We start from the raw sequence: 18,940 nt of genomic DNA, 5'->3' as shown, positions 1-18,940 counted from the left end.
ACCTGTTGCTCTGGGTTTGTACTTCGCCGAGACGGTTCCCTAGATGTCATATCTAACTGTCTGAGAATAGCCTCTGCCTGAATTGCCGTCTGGACGTTCGAGGCTATCATACTTCTTTGGATATCCGCAGGCAGTTGTCTTACGATGACCTTTATTAGTTCAGTTTCTGTAGGTGGCGCGTCAAGCTCACGCAATTTGCGTAATTGACTTGAAAAAAATTCTGAGAAGCGTGTGGGTGTAGACTGAGCATATTTCTTAGCGTACAGTTCTGTCTTAAGTTGGTCCTGAATATCTGAGTTCCAGTACTTCTCTAAAAATGCCCTTTTAAAGCCTTCAAAATCGTCAAACGAGTATCGGAAGGCTGTGAACCACGTCAACACTGAGTTTTCCAGGTATCTCTCGGTTACTCGTAGCTGACGTTCCACAGGGATTTTATTGTCTCGGAAGAACTCCTGCAATTCGTTAATAAAACTCTTGGGGGTTATTCCTTTTACATTATTGAATTTCTTTGGGTGGTCCTCATGCAATCGTATTATATTTACGATCTGGGTTTGACCAGAAGTGTTCAGTTGACTTGTTTCCCCTCTAACAGGCTCTAAAAATGGGTTGGTGGAGTTTACGGGAACGTTTAGAATTACCCTTTCATCGGTCTTGGGAGTTGAAAATTGAACTTCCCCAGATACACGTTTCTCCAGTTGTCCTTGCCGTTCTATTAAAGAATTAGCTACAATATTATTACTCTCTCCTTGTAACTTGAGTAGCTTCAGCTCCTTGGTAAGCTCCTGTATTTCTCCCTGTAATTCCTGTTTGTAGACTTCCGAGCTAGCTCTAACTTCACTTATCTCCTTGTCCACGGATGTTTTTATTGTTTCAAGACTCTGCTGGGTTTCCTCGATTGTCTCATAAAAGTATTCGAGTCGTTCCGAATTAGTGACTTGGGCTACCTTAATCTCGGCTATTACGCCCTTCTCCACCTGTTCTACCGTTTCATAGATTTCGGTGAACTTCCTGCCCCATGCGGTTTTAGTTGCAGACAAGTCCTCGGCATTGTCACTAATTTTCTCTTCAATGGTCCTAAAATTTCCATTTACTTCGTCCTTGTATTGATCTAGTCCATGCAGTATTCCTGTCTGTACTTTGGCTAGCCTTTCGCTAAACTCATTTGACATAGCTGACATGGAGCTATCGATTCCGGCCTGGATTTCCCCTTTCAGGTTAGAAAAATTTTGCTTAACGGACACCAACTCACTCTGGACTGACGCTAGTTTTCCGTTAAATAATTTAACGTCCATGTGCAGTTTCCCTAAGTTTTCATCCGTCCTAGCTTGAATTTCCTCTAGGGCACCCTTAAGATCTTGTTTGAGTTTGTCCTGTCCTGCATTTAATTTTCCTGTTAGTGTAAGTTCCAACTGAGTGTTATTTTCGGTTAATTTGCGTTCCAGCAATTCACTGTTCTCACTAATCTCACGTTTCAACAGTTCATTGTTCTCACCTAGCTCACGTTTTAATTCCTGTTTCAGTAATTTATTGTTTTCATTTAATTCCTGTTTCAATAAGTCATTATTTTCATTTAGCTCCACTTTTAGCTCCTGCTTCAATGAATTACTGTTTTCATTTAACTCTTGTTTTAAACTGTCCTTCAAGTCCGCAGTCACTACCTCTAAGAGCCTACGAAGGTCCTCCATAGTCACAGTACCCATTCTAATTTGAGACAACTAGCAGTTCAGACATTGGACGGACCAGGTTCGATGGTCTAATACCCGAGTTCCGATCGACAGTCACGTGTGGATTGAATTCACAGTCATAAAAGAAGATTATTATCGCACACAATAATATCTTATAATTTAAGTCCAAACTATGCGGAAATCTGCCGCAAAAGGGATAAATTTTGAAAATATCATCCAGATTTTGTTTATAATATAGCACCAAGGCCCTTCCTAACCTTTAACATGAGCGTAGTTCGCCACAAAAATTTGGGCTAATAAATGTCACAAAATAAACCTGAAATTTTTAATTTGCCACTGCATCTTGTTTGCATCCAAATTCTGGACTACAAGATCGAGTTCTTTATTGGTACAGCCAATAAATCGGGCCTTAACACGTTGGCCGCCAAATCTATACCTGCACCCGTCATGCCGGGCTCAGCTCGGCCGGTGAGCGAAGATCTCCAGGGTGCAGATCGTTCGCTTATCGGCTGTGCGAAAATTTTAAAGTGCAGGGATAGATAATGAACTAGTGGCAAATGAGAGAAAGCTAAATAGGTTTTAGACATTTATTACAACTACTGCTCTTCATAAATTATACAATAATTAACAAAATCTAGGTATTTTGTTTATATGATTGTCTTCTTTTATGTCGTAGTCACATAGATACTTCATCGGTAAACGAAACAGTAAATGCCTGTATCTGCAAATATAATATTCATATTTTTAGTGAAAAATTAATTAAATAATTAATAATAATTAATTTGAGATGATCTCTCTTATTTATAATTTAATAATTTGAAAATAAACTTCCTTCCTTCATGGATTTGATTTTAAACAAATTTGAAAATGATCATTTTCATTTCTCTTTGAAAATTAAATAAAAATTTTTCTCTTATAAAATTATAGTTAAGTCGTCTTCCTTGACCTTTAAATTAATGAATAAACTCAACTTTATAATTATTTAGTATTTGCTTCTCACACAATAGCTCGGAACTTGACCTCATGTCAATTTACATTTATCCGTTACTCGAAACAAGTAATTAAATTATTCTTACAATTTTCGACTTTGTGAGTTCAATCCACTGACATGGCCTATACTTATTCATATGTATTTGTTAAATAAGATCCTATTCCTCCTTAAAAACGAATAAAATTTACTAAAGGTTTGAATTCATTCAAATGGTGAACCACTAAAGTTGGCGTAAATTAGGCCGAAAATTCCACAAAATAATGAAGAGCATCATCACAATTATGGATTATAAACTTACATTAAGCAAAACACAGTCAATCACACATACTACACTCACACAAGGATACACGGAAATATTATATACATATTTACACGAACGCTAGCCCTTGATTATTAATTTTTATGTTTAGACAAAGTTAGGAAAATTATTCTCACGATGACACTATCGTGGTGACCTCCTCTCATCAACTGGGAAATGTGACAGAGCAAGGATTATCACTTAATTATAGAACACAGTTATACGACAACGTTTAGAGAAAATTTACGAACACAAAATCATCCAAAAAATCATCGATAAATCGCTTAAACATAGGCCAGAACAAATATTCCGCGCACGCGGTTCATGAGCTACGACATTTATTTTTACTTCTCCACTATAATTGTGATTCTCGATTAATCTGCACTCATAACGAAGACATTACATCAAGTAACATATTTATTCCGTCATTGACTCATTAATGGATGCACAGCTCGACTGCTGAATTCAGTAATATCCATCAATCAATCAACTAATCATCACAGCACAGCAAATATATAACAAATTGTATCGGTCAGATACTGCCATTTCCCAGGCCTAAATTACAATAATGAGCGCACATCAACCATTTTCAATAATAACTAATATTATGCTCATGACCTTAGGTGTTCTTTTACGCGGTAATTTAGTTAAATTATTTTTAATATTATTATTATTATTATTATTATTATTATTATTACTGGCCGCGCAAGATCATACGTGCGGAAGCTACTACACAACAATATTTCAGATGACTCTATTGCACACAAAACTCAACCATATGTCGCATAATTGAAGAATGAACTCTGACATGATAGAATCCACGGAATTTCTGTCCCATTTGATCTCATTAAAAGTCAAAATATATTCAAATAGTCCAAGTTTAACGTTGGGGTCAATTTACACTTATTTCTCCTGCCACAACGAACTCGGGACAGTTGAAACACTTCTCGAAGACATCCACTCAAACAAACTAATAGGTTCAAATACTCACTCATCCTCAATCTACCATCACCAAGAAAGAAGAGATGGAAAAATTCTAACTAATAGAAAATGTCTAAACAAATAAGTAGAGGCTATGTCATTACAATTACTTTACAAAAGGAAAGAAAGAATAACAAAGTTTAAATATTACTTGGTGGTGACTGTCGGTTGTAGAACTCGGGCTGATGACCTAGTGCATTATCACCTTACGCACCATCGATCCTCGTCACGCCCGTCTGGACTGCCTTACATTTTACTCGTGCATTGGAGACATGCTGGCGCGCTGGAAATCACACCGTTCACGAAGAAAGAAGACTGACATCCTGACTCGGACTCGAACCGGTGACCTCTTCAGTGGAAATCTTGTGAAGCTGAAACTAAAAATCACGTCTAAGACAAAGTCCAAAACTCACACCGATGTTTGATAAGATGACAAGGAAACTTAACTTTTAGAGTCTGCTGAATTATAGATGGAGTCTGCAAACATCTGAACTGCAGTTGTAACCAGTTGTAGGCTCTGAATGACGAAGTTCCCTGGCAAGCGAAGTGCGTCTTCTTCTGCCCGTAGTCGAAGCTTGAGTAATTCTTCTCAGTAAGCGAAATACGTCTTCTTCCGTCCGTTGTTGAAGCTAGAGTAATCCTCCACAAGACGTGTTCAGAGGTAGAAATTTCTGTGTAAATTTTCCCTAGGAAAATCCATTATTCACTGTCTTAAGACAGGGGTGCGTCTTTTCCTCATAAGCGATTGGTTAATTTATTAACTTAGCACCAAATTAATCGCTTGATTGGCTGCCATAGTCAGACGTCATGCACCTTCACAATTATCGATCGAGCACTTGACACACATTCAGCCTGGTCACGTGTCATTCACGGCTGATTCCAAGGTTATTTGGCTAGCTGTCTCTGCGTTCTCCCCTCGCCTGGCCTTGAGTGGAATTCCCAGCCACCTGGCATATCTCGCTCAGTCAACTCGACGTGTTAAAACTCCCTTCCTGGTTCATAAAATAATATTTTAACATACAGTAGAAATAAATGCTTTCCAATAAATGATTTTGCCAATTTTGAAGGGGACAATACATACAGACAGACAGACAGACAGAAATTATGGAAAATTAAAAAGTGCAGTTTCTTGCTTCTATGGACACAACCGATACAGAAATACCATCTTTTTTAAATTCTGAGCAATGTACAGACAAAACTCTTATTTTTTATATATACATTACTTGTACAGAAAAATCAGATTGAAGACATTATATTGCAAGTTTACATAGTAGCAAGAGTAGGAAGTAGTGTGTTCATATGGTATTCACAGATTTCTATACAAGGTTATTATGATATCCAGTGCACATACTGTCGAAATCTTCTGCAAAGCCAGCATATTTGAATTTGAAAGTACTCACAAGGTTAGTTTCATCGCACTGTCGTTTGTAGTTAAACTCCATTTTAAACAATGCACTATGAATATGTGTGAACCATTAATTGATTATTTATATACACAGTTCTGCACATTTTACATACACGAGTCATTAGTTAAATAAATATCAAATCTTGAATTGACAGTAATGATACCATGATCACAAGCATTTGGTAATGGTGACTTGTCAAACTGCAGCTGATTACCTCCCCCTCCTTCAATCTACACATGTGCCTGAGACCTTTCTCAGCAGTACCAACCTAAAAATTGTTACCACTTGGGGTTAGAACTCCAGAAGTCACAGACTGTGAAACAGCAGCCTGTTTTAGTAGCATGGAGGCAGAATACAACAAAGTCATTCAATGTAATCAGCAGCTTACGCACCTTATTTAGGGTACTGCTCTGAGATCCCATCCTTTCAACACCTAACAACCCTACTTACCTGTTCAGTCACATAGAAAATAGATCAGATAATTTATTTTTCTGAATTTTTTACTTAAAAACTTGATTATTTTTATATGTGATGGTATGCATTGTTTTAATAATGTTTTAATAATATATGAATGTTATGCTTTCCTTCCTTCCTTCCACGAGGACAAATTGGCTGCCCTGGCTTATGTCACATTCTTGCAGGTGTATTACATGAATTGTCTGTATAGGGGTAGAGTGATGTCATAATTATGTCACAAGAATTTTTCTTGTCCGCAGTGAAATGTTAAACAATTAAAATTGCCGTGCATCCGCAGCAGCAAAAATATGGATTTCGTTTTTGAATATTAATGCCCTGTCTCTCTCAAACACCCTATGACGTCAGGAATTACATCATCACCCATCAGTCACCAAGTAAACAAGGTCATGTGCTCTCCTAGTCATATATAGTGTACTGTTCAGTGTTCTATATGTCAGGTCTGCAAGCCTCTGTGAGTTAACTAAGAATCTGTACAATCCTCTACTTGCATCCAGTTCTGTGGTCTCCTTGGTCTTCCTCTACTTCTTCTACCCTTCAGATTGTCTTCAGATAATACGTATTCCATTTTGTTCCAGTGCACTCAGTAAGGATGATGGAGCATAAACCTGAGCTTCGGTCCCAGGAGGATGATCCTCTCGCTCAGGTAAGTACTGAACCAAGGACAGCTCTGGTCCAATTGTCACAAACACCTCTCCTTCCCTGCCATCCAATTCTGTTAGAAAGGTCATGGCCATCAGGTGGGCTAGTAAAGACAGCCAAACAGACAACCACACTGTCCCATTACATTACAACATTTCAGCTATTCGGTAATGTAACTTCAAAGCTTTTCAGTCTGTCCAACACTATAACATTCTTGTAAAAACAAAACTTGCTTCTAAGTGAAGAATCAAGTGAGAGAGAAACAGAGAGGGGAGTGAAAAAGGAACAAACATAACAGGACGAGCACAATGGCAGGTCAGTGTGGGGAGAGGGAGCAACAGACGAGGACAAACATGGAAACACAAAATGACAAGGACAAACTCTACATCTTCTCCTCGTCAGTCCCACTTCTTTTACATCCATCTCTTCTCAGCCCCCAAAGAGCTCGTTTCTACTTCCCATCTTCACCACTCACTGTGGTTCCATCTAGACAGATCTTCAGTCTTGATGTAGGATATGAAGAAAGCCGGACTGAGAAGACATAAACAATAGTACCACTATTATGCACTACTGATGGAAGTAATACAGCAAATAAGGAATTGAAAATTTATCAGACACCTGTTTCTACTCCTGCTTCTTCCTTTGCACCTTCCATCGAAGTGTTTGAAAAGACCTGGATGATCCTGGATTATTTAAGATGAACGGTGGTACATTTTTTCAAAGAATTATTAATATTTTTTCATTATACCCATTCAAAGAGTGCGTTTGAAGTTGTTCGTTGGCTTGACGGTTTTCGTTTTCTTATCCTTCTAATCTCTGTAAATGTGTTGTTTTGCATCTTACGTCCTTTAGACCACTTCGTACCAGTTTTCTTTTTAGGTGTCTCCACAAATTTATGCTTAGCTACTATTGTACTAAAGGCTTCACAATATTCTGTGATATCGTCTATGATATTCATTTCTTGGCGGTCTGCCTTAATTTCTTCTAGCCAGTTTTTCTTTGAGTTGATTACTTTAAATAATCTTTTGGCGAGTCAGTCACTGTCCATTCTATAGATATGGCCGTAGAATTTCAGGCATCTCTTGCATTCAGAATCAGTGAACCTGTCAGTTAATGAGTAGAGGTCCACTGTTCTTCTCTTAATCCACATTCCATTTTCTGTCGTGGTACCATAAATTTTCTGGAGAATTTACCTTTCTTGCTTTTCAATTTCTATCATTTTAGAGTGACGTAGGCATATTAAGCTTCTGTTAAAACAACTGTCTTGTAGCATCGTAATTTCGCATTATACATTGTTGTAGTAATTCTAAGTTAGTCTGTATGCCTTATGGAGTTTGGTGGCTCTTCCTACGTTAGCCCTACTTTCTAATCCTGATGGTAGTATGATTTCTCCAAGGTATTTGTAGGAGGACACCTAACTTACAATATAAATTGTACAATTCAAGAATTTCATTATTTTACAATTTAATATACAATAACATTATAAAAGATTTGATCTAAAAGAATATACTTACTTGTATTTAAATGGTATTTTCATTACTCAACCATTTTTGGTGTGTGGTGTGCATGTGTGCATGTGTGTATGTGTGTGCATGTGTGTGTGCACGCATCAGTAGTTAATGGTGGTGGTTAAGTAACCATTTAGTGGTTTATAGTAGGGGCACCGGGGGCTCTCGGCTTGAGAGCTTGGGTTGGTGGCCACGGTTTCCCTAGCTGAGTCGCACGTTGCTTCTTCTTACTTGCACCAGGCTTCTCTGTTACATTTTTCTTGTCTTGGTCTGCTCTTGTTCTCTTCTAACCTCACAGAACAAGTTGGCCGTGTGGTTAGGGTTGCAAAGCTATCAGCTTGCATCCGGGAGATAGTGGGTTAGAACCCCACTCTCAGCAGCCCTGAAAAGGGTTTTGTGTGATTTCGCATTTTCACACCAGGCAAATGATGTTGCTGTACCTTAGTTAAGGCCATGGTCAATTCCTTTCTGTCCCATTGTCACCATAAAACCTACCTGTGATGGTGCGACGTAAAGCAAATTGTAAAAACGATAAAAATCTTCCAAGCTCGACACTATTACAGTACGTGTGCAAGGTCTAGGTAGTCTTTCATTTTCCCATGCTTTGTGGCCCTTCCTTTTCTTTTGCTGTTATCTTCCTCTTTTTGTGGCATGTGGCCTTGGTAGAGGCCTTATGTATGTCTTTTGAGCTGAACAAATTTATTATTTTGATCGTATTGGTCTATAAATAAAATATTCAAATTAAGGTTAGTTTTGTAACTTTTCAGTCTGCAATTTTCATCCTAACTAGATTAAGTTATTTTTCGGATCTAATGACTTTCTGATTTAACAGTGTATATCAAAAATTTAATAAAATTAAAATCATCTGTACTGTATTTACCAATTAGAAGTAAACAGAGCTAGTAGTAATTACAGAATTTAATTCAGATCTAGTACTGCAAGATTACAATTAGTTAAATTTTTAAAAATATTTTTAATAATATGTGTGTGGTTAAGTGTAAGAAAGGGCCAGGAGCCCTAACTTCTCCATAGATAATAAAGGCTTTCTCAATCTATCTATCTATCTATCTATTTTGGTACTCTTGACAAGGCAGACACACGTCACCTTTTTTTCTTTTTTTTCAGTGTTGAGACTATTAGAACCGGGCGAGTTGGCCGTGCGCGTAGAGGCGCGCGGCTGTGAGCTTGCATCTGGGAGATAGTAGGTTCGAATCCCACTATCAGCAGCCCTGAAGATGGTTTTCCGTGGTTTCCCATTTTCACACCAGGCAAATGCTGGGGCTGTACCTTAATTAAGGCCACGGCCGCTTCCTTCCAACTCCTAGGCCTTTCCTATCCCTTCGTCGCCATAAGACCTATCTGTGTCGGTGCGACGTAAAGCCCCTAGCAAAAAAAAAAAAAAAGAGACTATTAGACGACCTATAGGTGACCTTTGCATCTCTCATAATGGAGCCCTACCTGAGATGATTCTAATGATTAAGATGCCACAATTATGCAGCCTGTCCAAGCCAGAGGAGTTAACCATTGAAAGTTAAAGTCTCCGACCCAGCCGAGAATCGAACATGGGTTGCTTTGAACCATAGGCTAGCATGCTAAGAATTTAGCCATTGAGCCAGACTGATTATTGTTAAGAGAGGATGTTTGCGTAGTCGTACCTTATGAAACAATAATGATCACAACTCACTCCTGTTATTGGCCTGTTCTAGTTTACAGATTTTGTCCTGCAGTTTTTCCTTACCTCTTTCCCAGACAACTTTAGTGCCGTCCATTGGTACTCCAAGTTTCATATCCACTATGACGTTGACATCAGTGGTGACTGCTTGCTGTCAGACTTGGGAGGGCTGTGAGCGTGCCTAACTGCTATGGTGTTGAAGCTAAGTGCATTGACTGAGGTTTCTTACTGGAAGTTCAGTTTCATCATCAGTATTATCTGTGTGGAGCTCCATTTGAACCGCTGATTCTGGTAAAAACTCAGCTTGTTCAGTACACCAAGGCAGAAGATCCTCTTCAAGATTATATCATGTTATTTCAGTTCTTAGAGAATACATTTGTGGGATTGTTTGCATAATGTGGTGATGTTTCAGGAACCCTCGGACTTAGTTGGTGTGGAAGCTACGGCCTTCATCAAGTGTGAAGCTCCATGGCTGCCAGAGAATAGCGAACCTGCCTTTTTGGTGAGTGATGAACTAGTAAATAATATTAAAGTTTGTTCAGTAGACTGAGAGCGTAAAGTAGTGATGGGCGATATTTCACAAACTGTGATTTTTTCACCTATATCTAAAAATCACGAGTAATGAATGTTACTTCCTGCACTGTCACTATGATCAGCTGTGATTTCAAGGTTTCATTCCAGTGTTATCATCGCGTGCCCTAATAACCCCATACACTGAACTGCTGAATGTTACTGCACAAACATCGACTGTAAACAGCTATGATATTGTAACGTACTGCCGTAATGGTATGCAAGGAAAGCTGTGTGATAAAGGAAGGAGCATCACTATCCTAGTTAACCATATGGACATTTGTAATTTAATTCTTTTAAGATAATCAAATTACTGTAAGTATAAAGTATTTATAAAAATCGAGCATATTCCGCCCGAACAAAGAATAACTTAATACTCGTCATACCTAGTAATTTAATATCAATTTTAGGAAACTGTCATGTTGAGTCGGAGTGTGGTATTATTTTTAAGCATGCATTCAGATTGCATCGTGATTCACAGGACTTGCCTAGAGTACTAAAATAACAATGTTTCATTGGCATATTAAGCGGTGATTTAGGTATTTTATTTGCTCTGTCAGAGATGCCAACTATTACGGATTGTCCGTAATAATTACGGATTTCACCTCACGATTACGGAATTACGGTCAAAGGGGAAATTATTACGGAAAAGCAGACATCACGAAAAAATAATTTTAAATGGTAAAAATAAAAGGAAAAGTTTTCAATCCTTTCTAGCCTTTCTCCTAAATCGTCCTCGTTTCAATGCTTGTGAGTTGGCAACGATACTTATTCGATCGTGACTTCCTTTGCTACCCACAAGCGCTGTAAAATTCATTGTGAATGAAGGAGCTCAGGCGCTGCCCTTCTCCACTATAAATCCTTCAGTAATGTCGTATTTGCTGTGTTAAGTGTACCTGGAAAGAAGTAAGGCCTACATTAAGCACATCAGCACTGGAATCGCTTATGGTTCAGAGGACGAAAATACCATCACAGTGGGAAGGATGCTTAAAGAAAAACTACGCTGAAAAGCAGCTGCTGCGTGAGAAACAAGCTATCACAGAACTGACAGGTTGTGTGCACATGTTATTGTGTAATATGGTATACTTTCGAATAGATTGCTAGAGGGAAGGACAAAGGGGGTGTCATTATCGACAAGGAAGGAGCATGCTTTGGACTTGACTCGAAATTCTTCTCGGGGGCGGAGGGCGATTACTGATAATCCACTTCAAAGGTTGGCACCTCTGCTCTGTTTTAGATTAATTGAGTTTCTTTTAACAAGTGACTTTCTGCTTTAGGATCACATGATGCTTCGATACTTCTTGAAGTGATAAATGATTATATATCTAGGAAGAAAGTACATTGGTAATCCTAACCTTACCTTTAGGTAGCCAAGAACAGAGTTATCCATTATTATATTCTTCAGTTGTGCCAGACAAATGTGTTAAATTTAATTTTCTAGCACATACCAAATAATAATCGGTTATGGTACAGAAGATGACCGTTACCAGTGTTCGTGGTCCTAACCTTTTATTTTTGACATATTGGTTGGATTTCAGCTTGTCCAAAAAATTAGATGCAAAAATTATTATATTTTTGCACCTAGAAGTAAATTGGCAACCATCATGTTCTCTACTGCAACCAAATACAGACTTATGTATATGATCATCATATGTGATAGGTGGACCTCCCTTCCTCTATTTGTCATATATGACCATGCGTGGATGATTGTCTTGTAAGTATTTACACGGAGACATAGTCACAATAACAAGGGCTTCTCATGATCACAAGCTACAAATAAGCAGCACGTGCAGTCGAGTGATTGTGATCATGTCATGGTTAGTTATCACTGATATAAAAAAATCATGGTATCAAATCACGCTGTGACTCACAAATCACAATATCGCTTGTCACTAGTGTAAACACCAAATAAATTTTATATATAACATTTTAAATTTGTAACATTTCCAGACAAAATAATAAAAATCATTTTAAAGTTATGGAATGTTTTAGTGAGACAGGAAATTGTATACTTAACACATTGCAGACTGGGTGATCATCACACTGCCCAACCCCTGTGTCCGGCCATTTTCTGTGTAACATATTGCTACAGTGCATGCACATAAACAAACGAGTCGAGCTTCATTAACCTTGTACTGATTATGGTGAAATTTACAGGAGACCTTTATTTCTACTCACTATACATGGTGGTTTAAACGAGGGGATCAGTTGACCAGTAGTCTTTCCAATACAACTTCTTTACCTGTCCCATCAATATAAACAAAGCAAAAAATCATCGTGTTGTGTCGTTACATCAGGCCACTTCAAGCTCTTAGGGATATTTTGTGTGATGAAGAAGTTTGCTCGTGATACAATTTCGTATGCTCAGCAACAAGTTCAAAGAAATCATCACAAAAATTAAGCCCTACTACTCAATATTTTGAGGTTCATCAAGTTTTACCATTTTGCCAGCAACTCCTCGGAAATCCTCGGTGAACTATTATTTTCTACCTATTCATCAGAATGAATAGGCATATACTTCCATTTACTCTCACAATATCACTTTCAGCCTCGTTCTCGACCGCCTGTACGCTACGTTGTTTTGGGGGGCGTACATCATTATTATCAACCAAAACACTTTTCTTAGAATAGCTTTCAACATTGACATCGCGTTCTTCAACATCACTGGGGCAATCCGGTTACTTATCTGGATATAATTAAAAAGCTTGTCTGCATCTAAGCTCGTGTTCAGTCTGGGAAGCACCATCTTACCCACCACATGGGTCCTTGAATGATGTAAACATGAGGTCAGAAAATTTAGCAAATGAATCATAAAGCAGAAGAAGAACATAACGCAAAGCTATCATGGAATACAAGCTTCAAAACTGAGATTCTAGTGACCTTGACTGCCAGCTAGTTTCAGAAGTTTTGACAGGTGTCACCAAACATACGAGTCTCGTGAAGACGAGTTAACTTGTCTCATGTCCCCAACACTCGGCCAGCCAAAGATGAGTTAACTCGTCTCCCGTCTGCAATGTGTTAATGCCAAATTACAGAAGTTTGGTCTTCTTACAGGTATAACTTCTCGATTCTGTTACAAAAGATAAATGATTAAATTTGGATAGAAGAAGTGGGGTGTTTTATTTTAGCTTGAGTCTCTTAACACCGAGATTGTCTGCGGTTATATTTGGATTGCCACTTCTGTAGCTGCTTTTCTCTTCTCTGTATACCCCTTGGGAGTGAGCTATGTGTACCCCTGTGTAAGGGAGTGTCCAGACAGGATCCATTCCGCTGCGTGCAACATGTCATGATGCGTTTTATACAACAGTGTCTTATCAGTTTTATACAGCGTGGCCACACAGGATCAGTCATCCGTTTTCTCAGTCTTCACCATGCCACTGGGAAGGATAGGACAGAGGTTATTGTTCTGTGAAAATATTGCACTGAAATTAAGTTTGTGTGAAGAGAGAAGTTGGTGTCATGAAATAAATAATGATAGATGAAGTTATAATACCAATATATATGGTCCGTTATTGGACATTATAAATTTTCCAGCTAACTCATTCCTGGTTGCCAGCGTTTCGCCCCGTGTGCCAGGCTGGGCTCATCAGTTGGTACCTAGCACACCTACCAATACGCTGGCCAGTGCATACCGTGGAGGCCACTGCGTAGGCTAATTATAGCCACCGGCAGTGCCAATGCACTATGAGAGACTTTGTCTCATTACCAAAATTAATTAATTAATTAATTAATTAATTAATTGGTATTATAAATTTACTCATTCGGAACAAAAAATTTCAGATTCCATTTGGGAATCAACATCTATATCAGATGAAGTTATGGCGAATACCATACATTATTTCCGAAACTTTTGAAGCGCGATGAAAAATTTGCTGAGTACTTCAGGATGTCGAAATACTGCTTTCACATTATTCATGAGAGTATTCGAGACAGACTGTCAAAAATGAAATGAAATTACCGTGATCCAATTTCTATGGAGGAAAGGCTAGTAGTTACATTCAGGACTTTTCTTTAGGGTTTCACTATCATTGACTTTTTATTTTAAAAAATTAAGTACAGATAGATACAAAATAATGGCAATTCACTGTGAGTTATTCATTATTAATAAAAGAGAACTGTGCCTGGTAGTCAACCATACTAGTGTCAGTCTGTTCACTCCATGTTGATAATGTTGTACTTGGTGACGTGGAGTAATGTTGTTGATTTAATCCGTCAGGTACTGAGTCACCGGTAATTTCCTTGTACAGCATCTCTTGAAATTTAAGCTTTAGTAATACAGAGGTGCCAACTATTATGGATTGTCCGTAATGTTTGTGGATTTCACTTCGTGATTACGGCATTACGGTCGAAGGGGAAATTATTACGAAAAAGCAACATTGTCACGATAAAAATTAATTTCTACGAAAAAAGGGGAAGAAATAAAAAATGTTCAATCCCTTAGAACATAACTGGTCAATCCTCCTCATTTCAATGTTTGTAAGTTGGCAACTAACCATATTTGCCAGTTACTTGGTCATCACTTCCTTTTGTTTCCTGCGAGTGTTGTGAAATTACGGCCAGCTACATAAATATACGCTGCTCTCTTAGCTAGAATGACGCATCAAGTCGGCCGTGAGGTAGGCTCTGCTCCTTGCTACTCGCTACTCCTTGCTCTGCTGCAGTTCTCCAGTGCGCGCATTCGGTGTGTAGAACGAGTGGTATATTTAGCGCATTTCAGTTCTAATTATCCTAGTCATTGATTCGAAAAGAAGTGATTGGTTTTGTAAAATGAAGCGGAGCAATTGTCAAATTACATCTTCTTCTAAGAAGACAGCAATGTTACAGAAATATCGAGGCGGTTACACAAAGGAAATGGCCATGCCTACTTGCTTCTCGTGTTAGTGAAAACCACGTGTTCTGCAGTGCGTGTTCATTTGACTTTTCTGTGTCTCACGGTGGACGTGAGGATTGCAGATGACACATAGAATCCAAGAAACATCACACATACGGTGAATCAAAATTACAAAACCAGTCTGTTTCATCGTTCTTCGTAAAAGGTAATGAAACTGCGGTGACGAATGCCGAATTGCTGTTCACATCATTTCTTTTGGAGCATAATATTCCGTTATCTGTTTCAGATGATGCTGGAAATTTGTTTAGACCAATGTTCCCCGACTATAAAATATCTCAGAAATATGGCTGTGCAAGAACTAAAACCTCTGCTTTAGTTCAATACATGGCATCTGAGGGAAAAAGGAAATAAGTGAACTTTTGCAAATAACACCTTTTTCTTTGGCATCTGATGGTAGCACGGATTCAAATGCAGTTAAACTTTATCCTATAGTTGTCTCTTTCTTTAATGCTCAGAGAGGCCAAATATCAACTCTTCTATTGTCATTGTTAGAGAGTACCGACAATACAGGTGAGGGAATTTTCTGTGTTATTAACAGTGAATTGTCTTCTTTAGCCATTCCATGGGAATATTGCATTTCTTTTTCATCTGACAATGCATACACAATGATAAGGGCAAATAAAGGTGTTGCCAAATTTGTGAAGGACAGGTATTCTTCTGTTTATGTCCCAGGTTGTTCATTTCATCTCATACACATCTGTGTACAAAATGCAGCAGCCCAATTACCAATTAATGTAGAGAACATTTTGGTTCAGTTATGTTACTATCTTGATAAGAGTTCTAAAAGTTTATCAGGCTGTTTGTGGCACGGAGGGTCACAAAATTTTGAAATATGTTAATACCCGCTGGCTCTCACTTCTTCAGTCTATTGACAGAGTTCTTGAGCAGTGGGAAGCTTTGACATTCATGTTTTATAGTGAGATCCACCATAAAAATGAGACCACCAAGCAGTTTGAAACTGTAAAATCTTTCATACAAGACCCACACACAAAACTGTTTTGCTACTTTCTTCAGAGTACACTTCCCATTTTTAACTCAGTGAATATATTTCTGCAACAAGATGCTCCAGCCATACATCTTCCTAGGTGGAAACTTGCTGGTCTTTTAACTGACCTATTGGTCAGATTTGTTCAGCCATGTTCTATTCAGTCAAAATCTACCTCCCTTTTGAGTGCTGAATTCAAGAAGAAGAAATACCAGAAAACCAATGAGGACTTTGTAATTGGAGTAAAAGCTAGGGCATACTTGAAGGATAATGACTGTGATGAAGAGATGTTTTATAATTCTGTAAGAGAGTTTTATATGGCAGCTTGCAGTTACATTATCAGGAAATTTCCCCCTTGATGATGAATTTCTCCATCATGCAGAAGTTGTAGACATCTCTCTCAGAATGAAGGTTTCCTATTCATCTCTTGAATACTTTGTTCGAAGATTCCCAACTTTGGTCAAAGAAAGTGAACATGACAAATGTGAAGAGGAATTTGCCGTTTACCGGTGTGATACTTTCCCGGAATATATTGTACATGGACCTAACATTGATGTGAACTGGGGCAACATTGCAAAGCTTAAAAATGAAAGTGAGCAAATTAAGTATAAAACCTTAAGTAATGTAGTATTTGCAGTACTAAGCGTACCTCATAGTAACTCTCCCACAGAAAGAGTTTTCAGTGTTGTTAGGAAAAATCAGACAGAATTCAGGCCTACATTAAGTACATCCACACTGGAATCACTTATGGTTCTGAAGACGAACATGTCATCTCAAGCGGAGGTATGTTTCAAGAAAACCTACACCGAAAAGCAGCTGCTGGGTGTAAAACAAGCTACAAAGAATTTTTTATCGCAGAACTAACAGGTAATGAGCAAATGTGATTGTGTAATATGATATATTTTAGAATGGATTGCTGTAGGAAAGGGCAAACCGGGTGCTTTGGATTTAACTCGTAAACGTTTACAACGGGGGGGGGAGTTAAAAATGGGATTACTGATAGCCCCCTTCAAAGGTTGGCACCTCTGGTAACATTCTTCTCTCTCTCGGAAGGGATTTGAAATCTTTTAACATGCTTTTAAAGAATAATAAATCTTTATCTTCATCCTCAGTTAAGTCCCTCTCAAGAAGCTTAACTTTTTTAGCCTCAAACTCCAACATTGACTGCCGGTACAGATCGGTCCCTCTTTTCTTTAGGTCTTGCCTTTGAGTGTTTCTTTCTATAGATAATGACTTAGGGTTTTGTGTGATGTCTTGACTGGGTCCTGCTTTTTGACTGATTTCCATAACGGAGTCATTACTAGCATTTTCAATAGTTTCTTGAGCTGGCTCCAGTGCATCTTCACTCCTTGTTGACTCAAGATTTGTTGTCCTGGGCGGAGTAGACATTGAACCATTCAAAAATGAAAACAGAGGGAAAAGGGGCCAGTTGGAGGTTGAATGGCTATCAGCTCCGTCACCCGATCGGGGTTTCTCCAGTTTCTTCGGTTCCTTTCTGTAATAGTCCCGTATTCCACGCCATTTCATCTTGAGGTTCTCTGAAAAAAGAATTGTTTCAGGTATCTGGCTACAGGCAGTTTGTTTCAGGCACTGGCATTCTCATTCCGCATGGGGAAAAGTACTGTCGCAGAAATAGTAAAGGAAACGTGTGATGTACTATGGGACCTGTTAAGTAGTATGTATATTGCAACACCAACAGCTGATACGTGGCTTGCCATAGCAAAACAATATTGAGTAAAGTGGAATTTTCCCAAGTGCCTAGGCAGCCAGGATGGCAAGCATGTAGTTATCAAGTGCCCCCCTCGATCTGGATCGAAATATTATAACGACAACCAGTTTTATTCCATCAACATATTAGCTGTCAGTGATGCGGACTATAAATTTACTGTATTGGATATTGGTGACTATGGTACTGAAAGTGACGGTGGAGTGTTCAGAAGATCTGTTTTGTATGATCAACTACAAAGTAATTGCCTGAATATTCCTGAAGATGGGTATTTACTGGGGACAACATGTAAAACACCGTACATTTTTGTAGCCGATAGAGCTTATCCATTGATGGAACACGTCATGAGGCCATATCCGAGAAAATCACTGGGGGATTCAGAAACAATTTTCAATTACAGACTGGCATCAGCCCGTCGAATGGTCGAATGCAGTTTCGGAATTCTTACAGCCAAATGGCGAGTGCTTAATACAGCTATAGAAACAAGTGTAGAAACATCTGTGTCAATAGTTAAAGCAGCCTTCATAACATTGTGATGACTCATGACGGTGTAACATCAACAGATAATTTGCCCGATTGTGAGACAACATCTGTGGACCATATTCCAGTAATAAGAGTTCACAACCGTTATACCACTTCAGCAAAATTGATAAGGCAGAGATTCACACAGTACTTTTGTACTTTTGTAGTCCCGAGGGAGAAGTTCCATGGCAGTACCGTTTGTTATAGAAATAGAACGATAAACAACTTCCATGTGCTTGCATTTTGTAAACATACATTCTGCTTCTGCTATACTGAATTATTACAATTTGAAATATTACTTAATATTAATTAAATACAGTATCAGTATTAAATTAAATGCATTTTAATAACATTATTTGCATACCTTTGTCTGCTCCTAATTCTGTCGCTAAATCTCGCCAGATACGATGGATTACATTGTGGTCCTTGTGATCTTTGTTGGATGAATCCCACAGTGGCGGATACTTGAACACCCGTGAAATAATGTCCTCTTTGCATGGCTCACTACTCATTTTAGTCACTGCGTCTTGTCCGTTCTGCGTCTAGAAACAAACTGTTTTGAAATAAGACAGATGACGGACTCGGTGGA

The 18,940-nt window shown here is 38.5% G+C and overlaps 1 protein-coding gene across 5 annotated transcripts in view; it reads left to right on the top strand.

Moving 5' to 3' along the window:
- Positions 1-18,940, top strand: part of LOC136883569 (zinc finger protein OZF) — a 110,108-nt gene that overhangs the window by 36,444 nt on the left and 54,724 nt on the right. For all 5 annotated transcript variants that reach the window (XM_067155957.2, XM_067155958.2, XM_067155956.2 and 2 more), the window contains 2 exons: positions 6,414-6,481; positions 10,070-10,159. In XM_067155957.2, coding sequence (XP_067012058.2) covers positions 6,428-6,481; positions 10,070-10,159 — 144 coding nt within the window. In that variant the 5' untranslated portion in view covers positions 6,414-6,427. The remainder of the gene's footprint in view (positions 1-6,413; positions 6,482-10,069; positions 10,160-18,940) is intronic.

The sequence above is a fragment of the Anabrus simplex genome, chromosome 11 (genome assembly GCF_040414725.1).
Source record: "Anabrus simplex isolate iqAnaSimp1 chromosome 11, ASM4041472v1, whole genome shotgun sequence".
In the NCBI taxonomy this organism is placed as follows: domain Eukaryota; kingdom Metazoa; phylum Arthropoda; class Insecta; order Orthoptera; family Tettigoniidae; genus Anabrus; species Anabrus simplex.
Note: the sequence above shows the minus strand (reverse complement) of the source record. Positions and strands in the feature narration are given on the sequence as shown.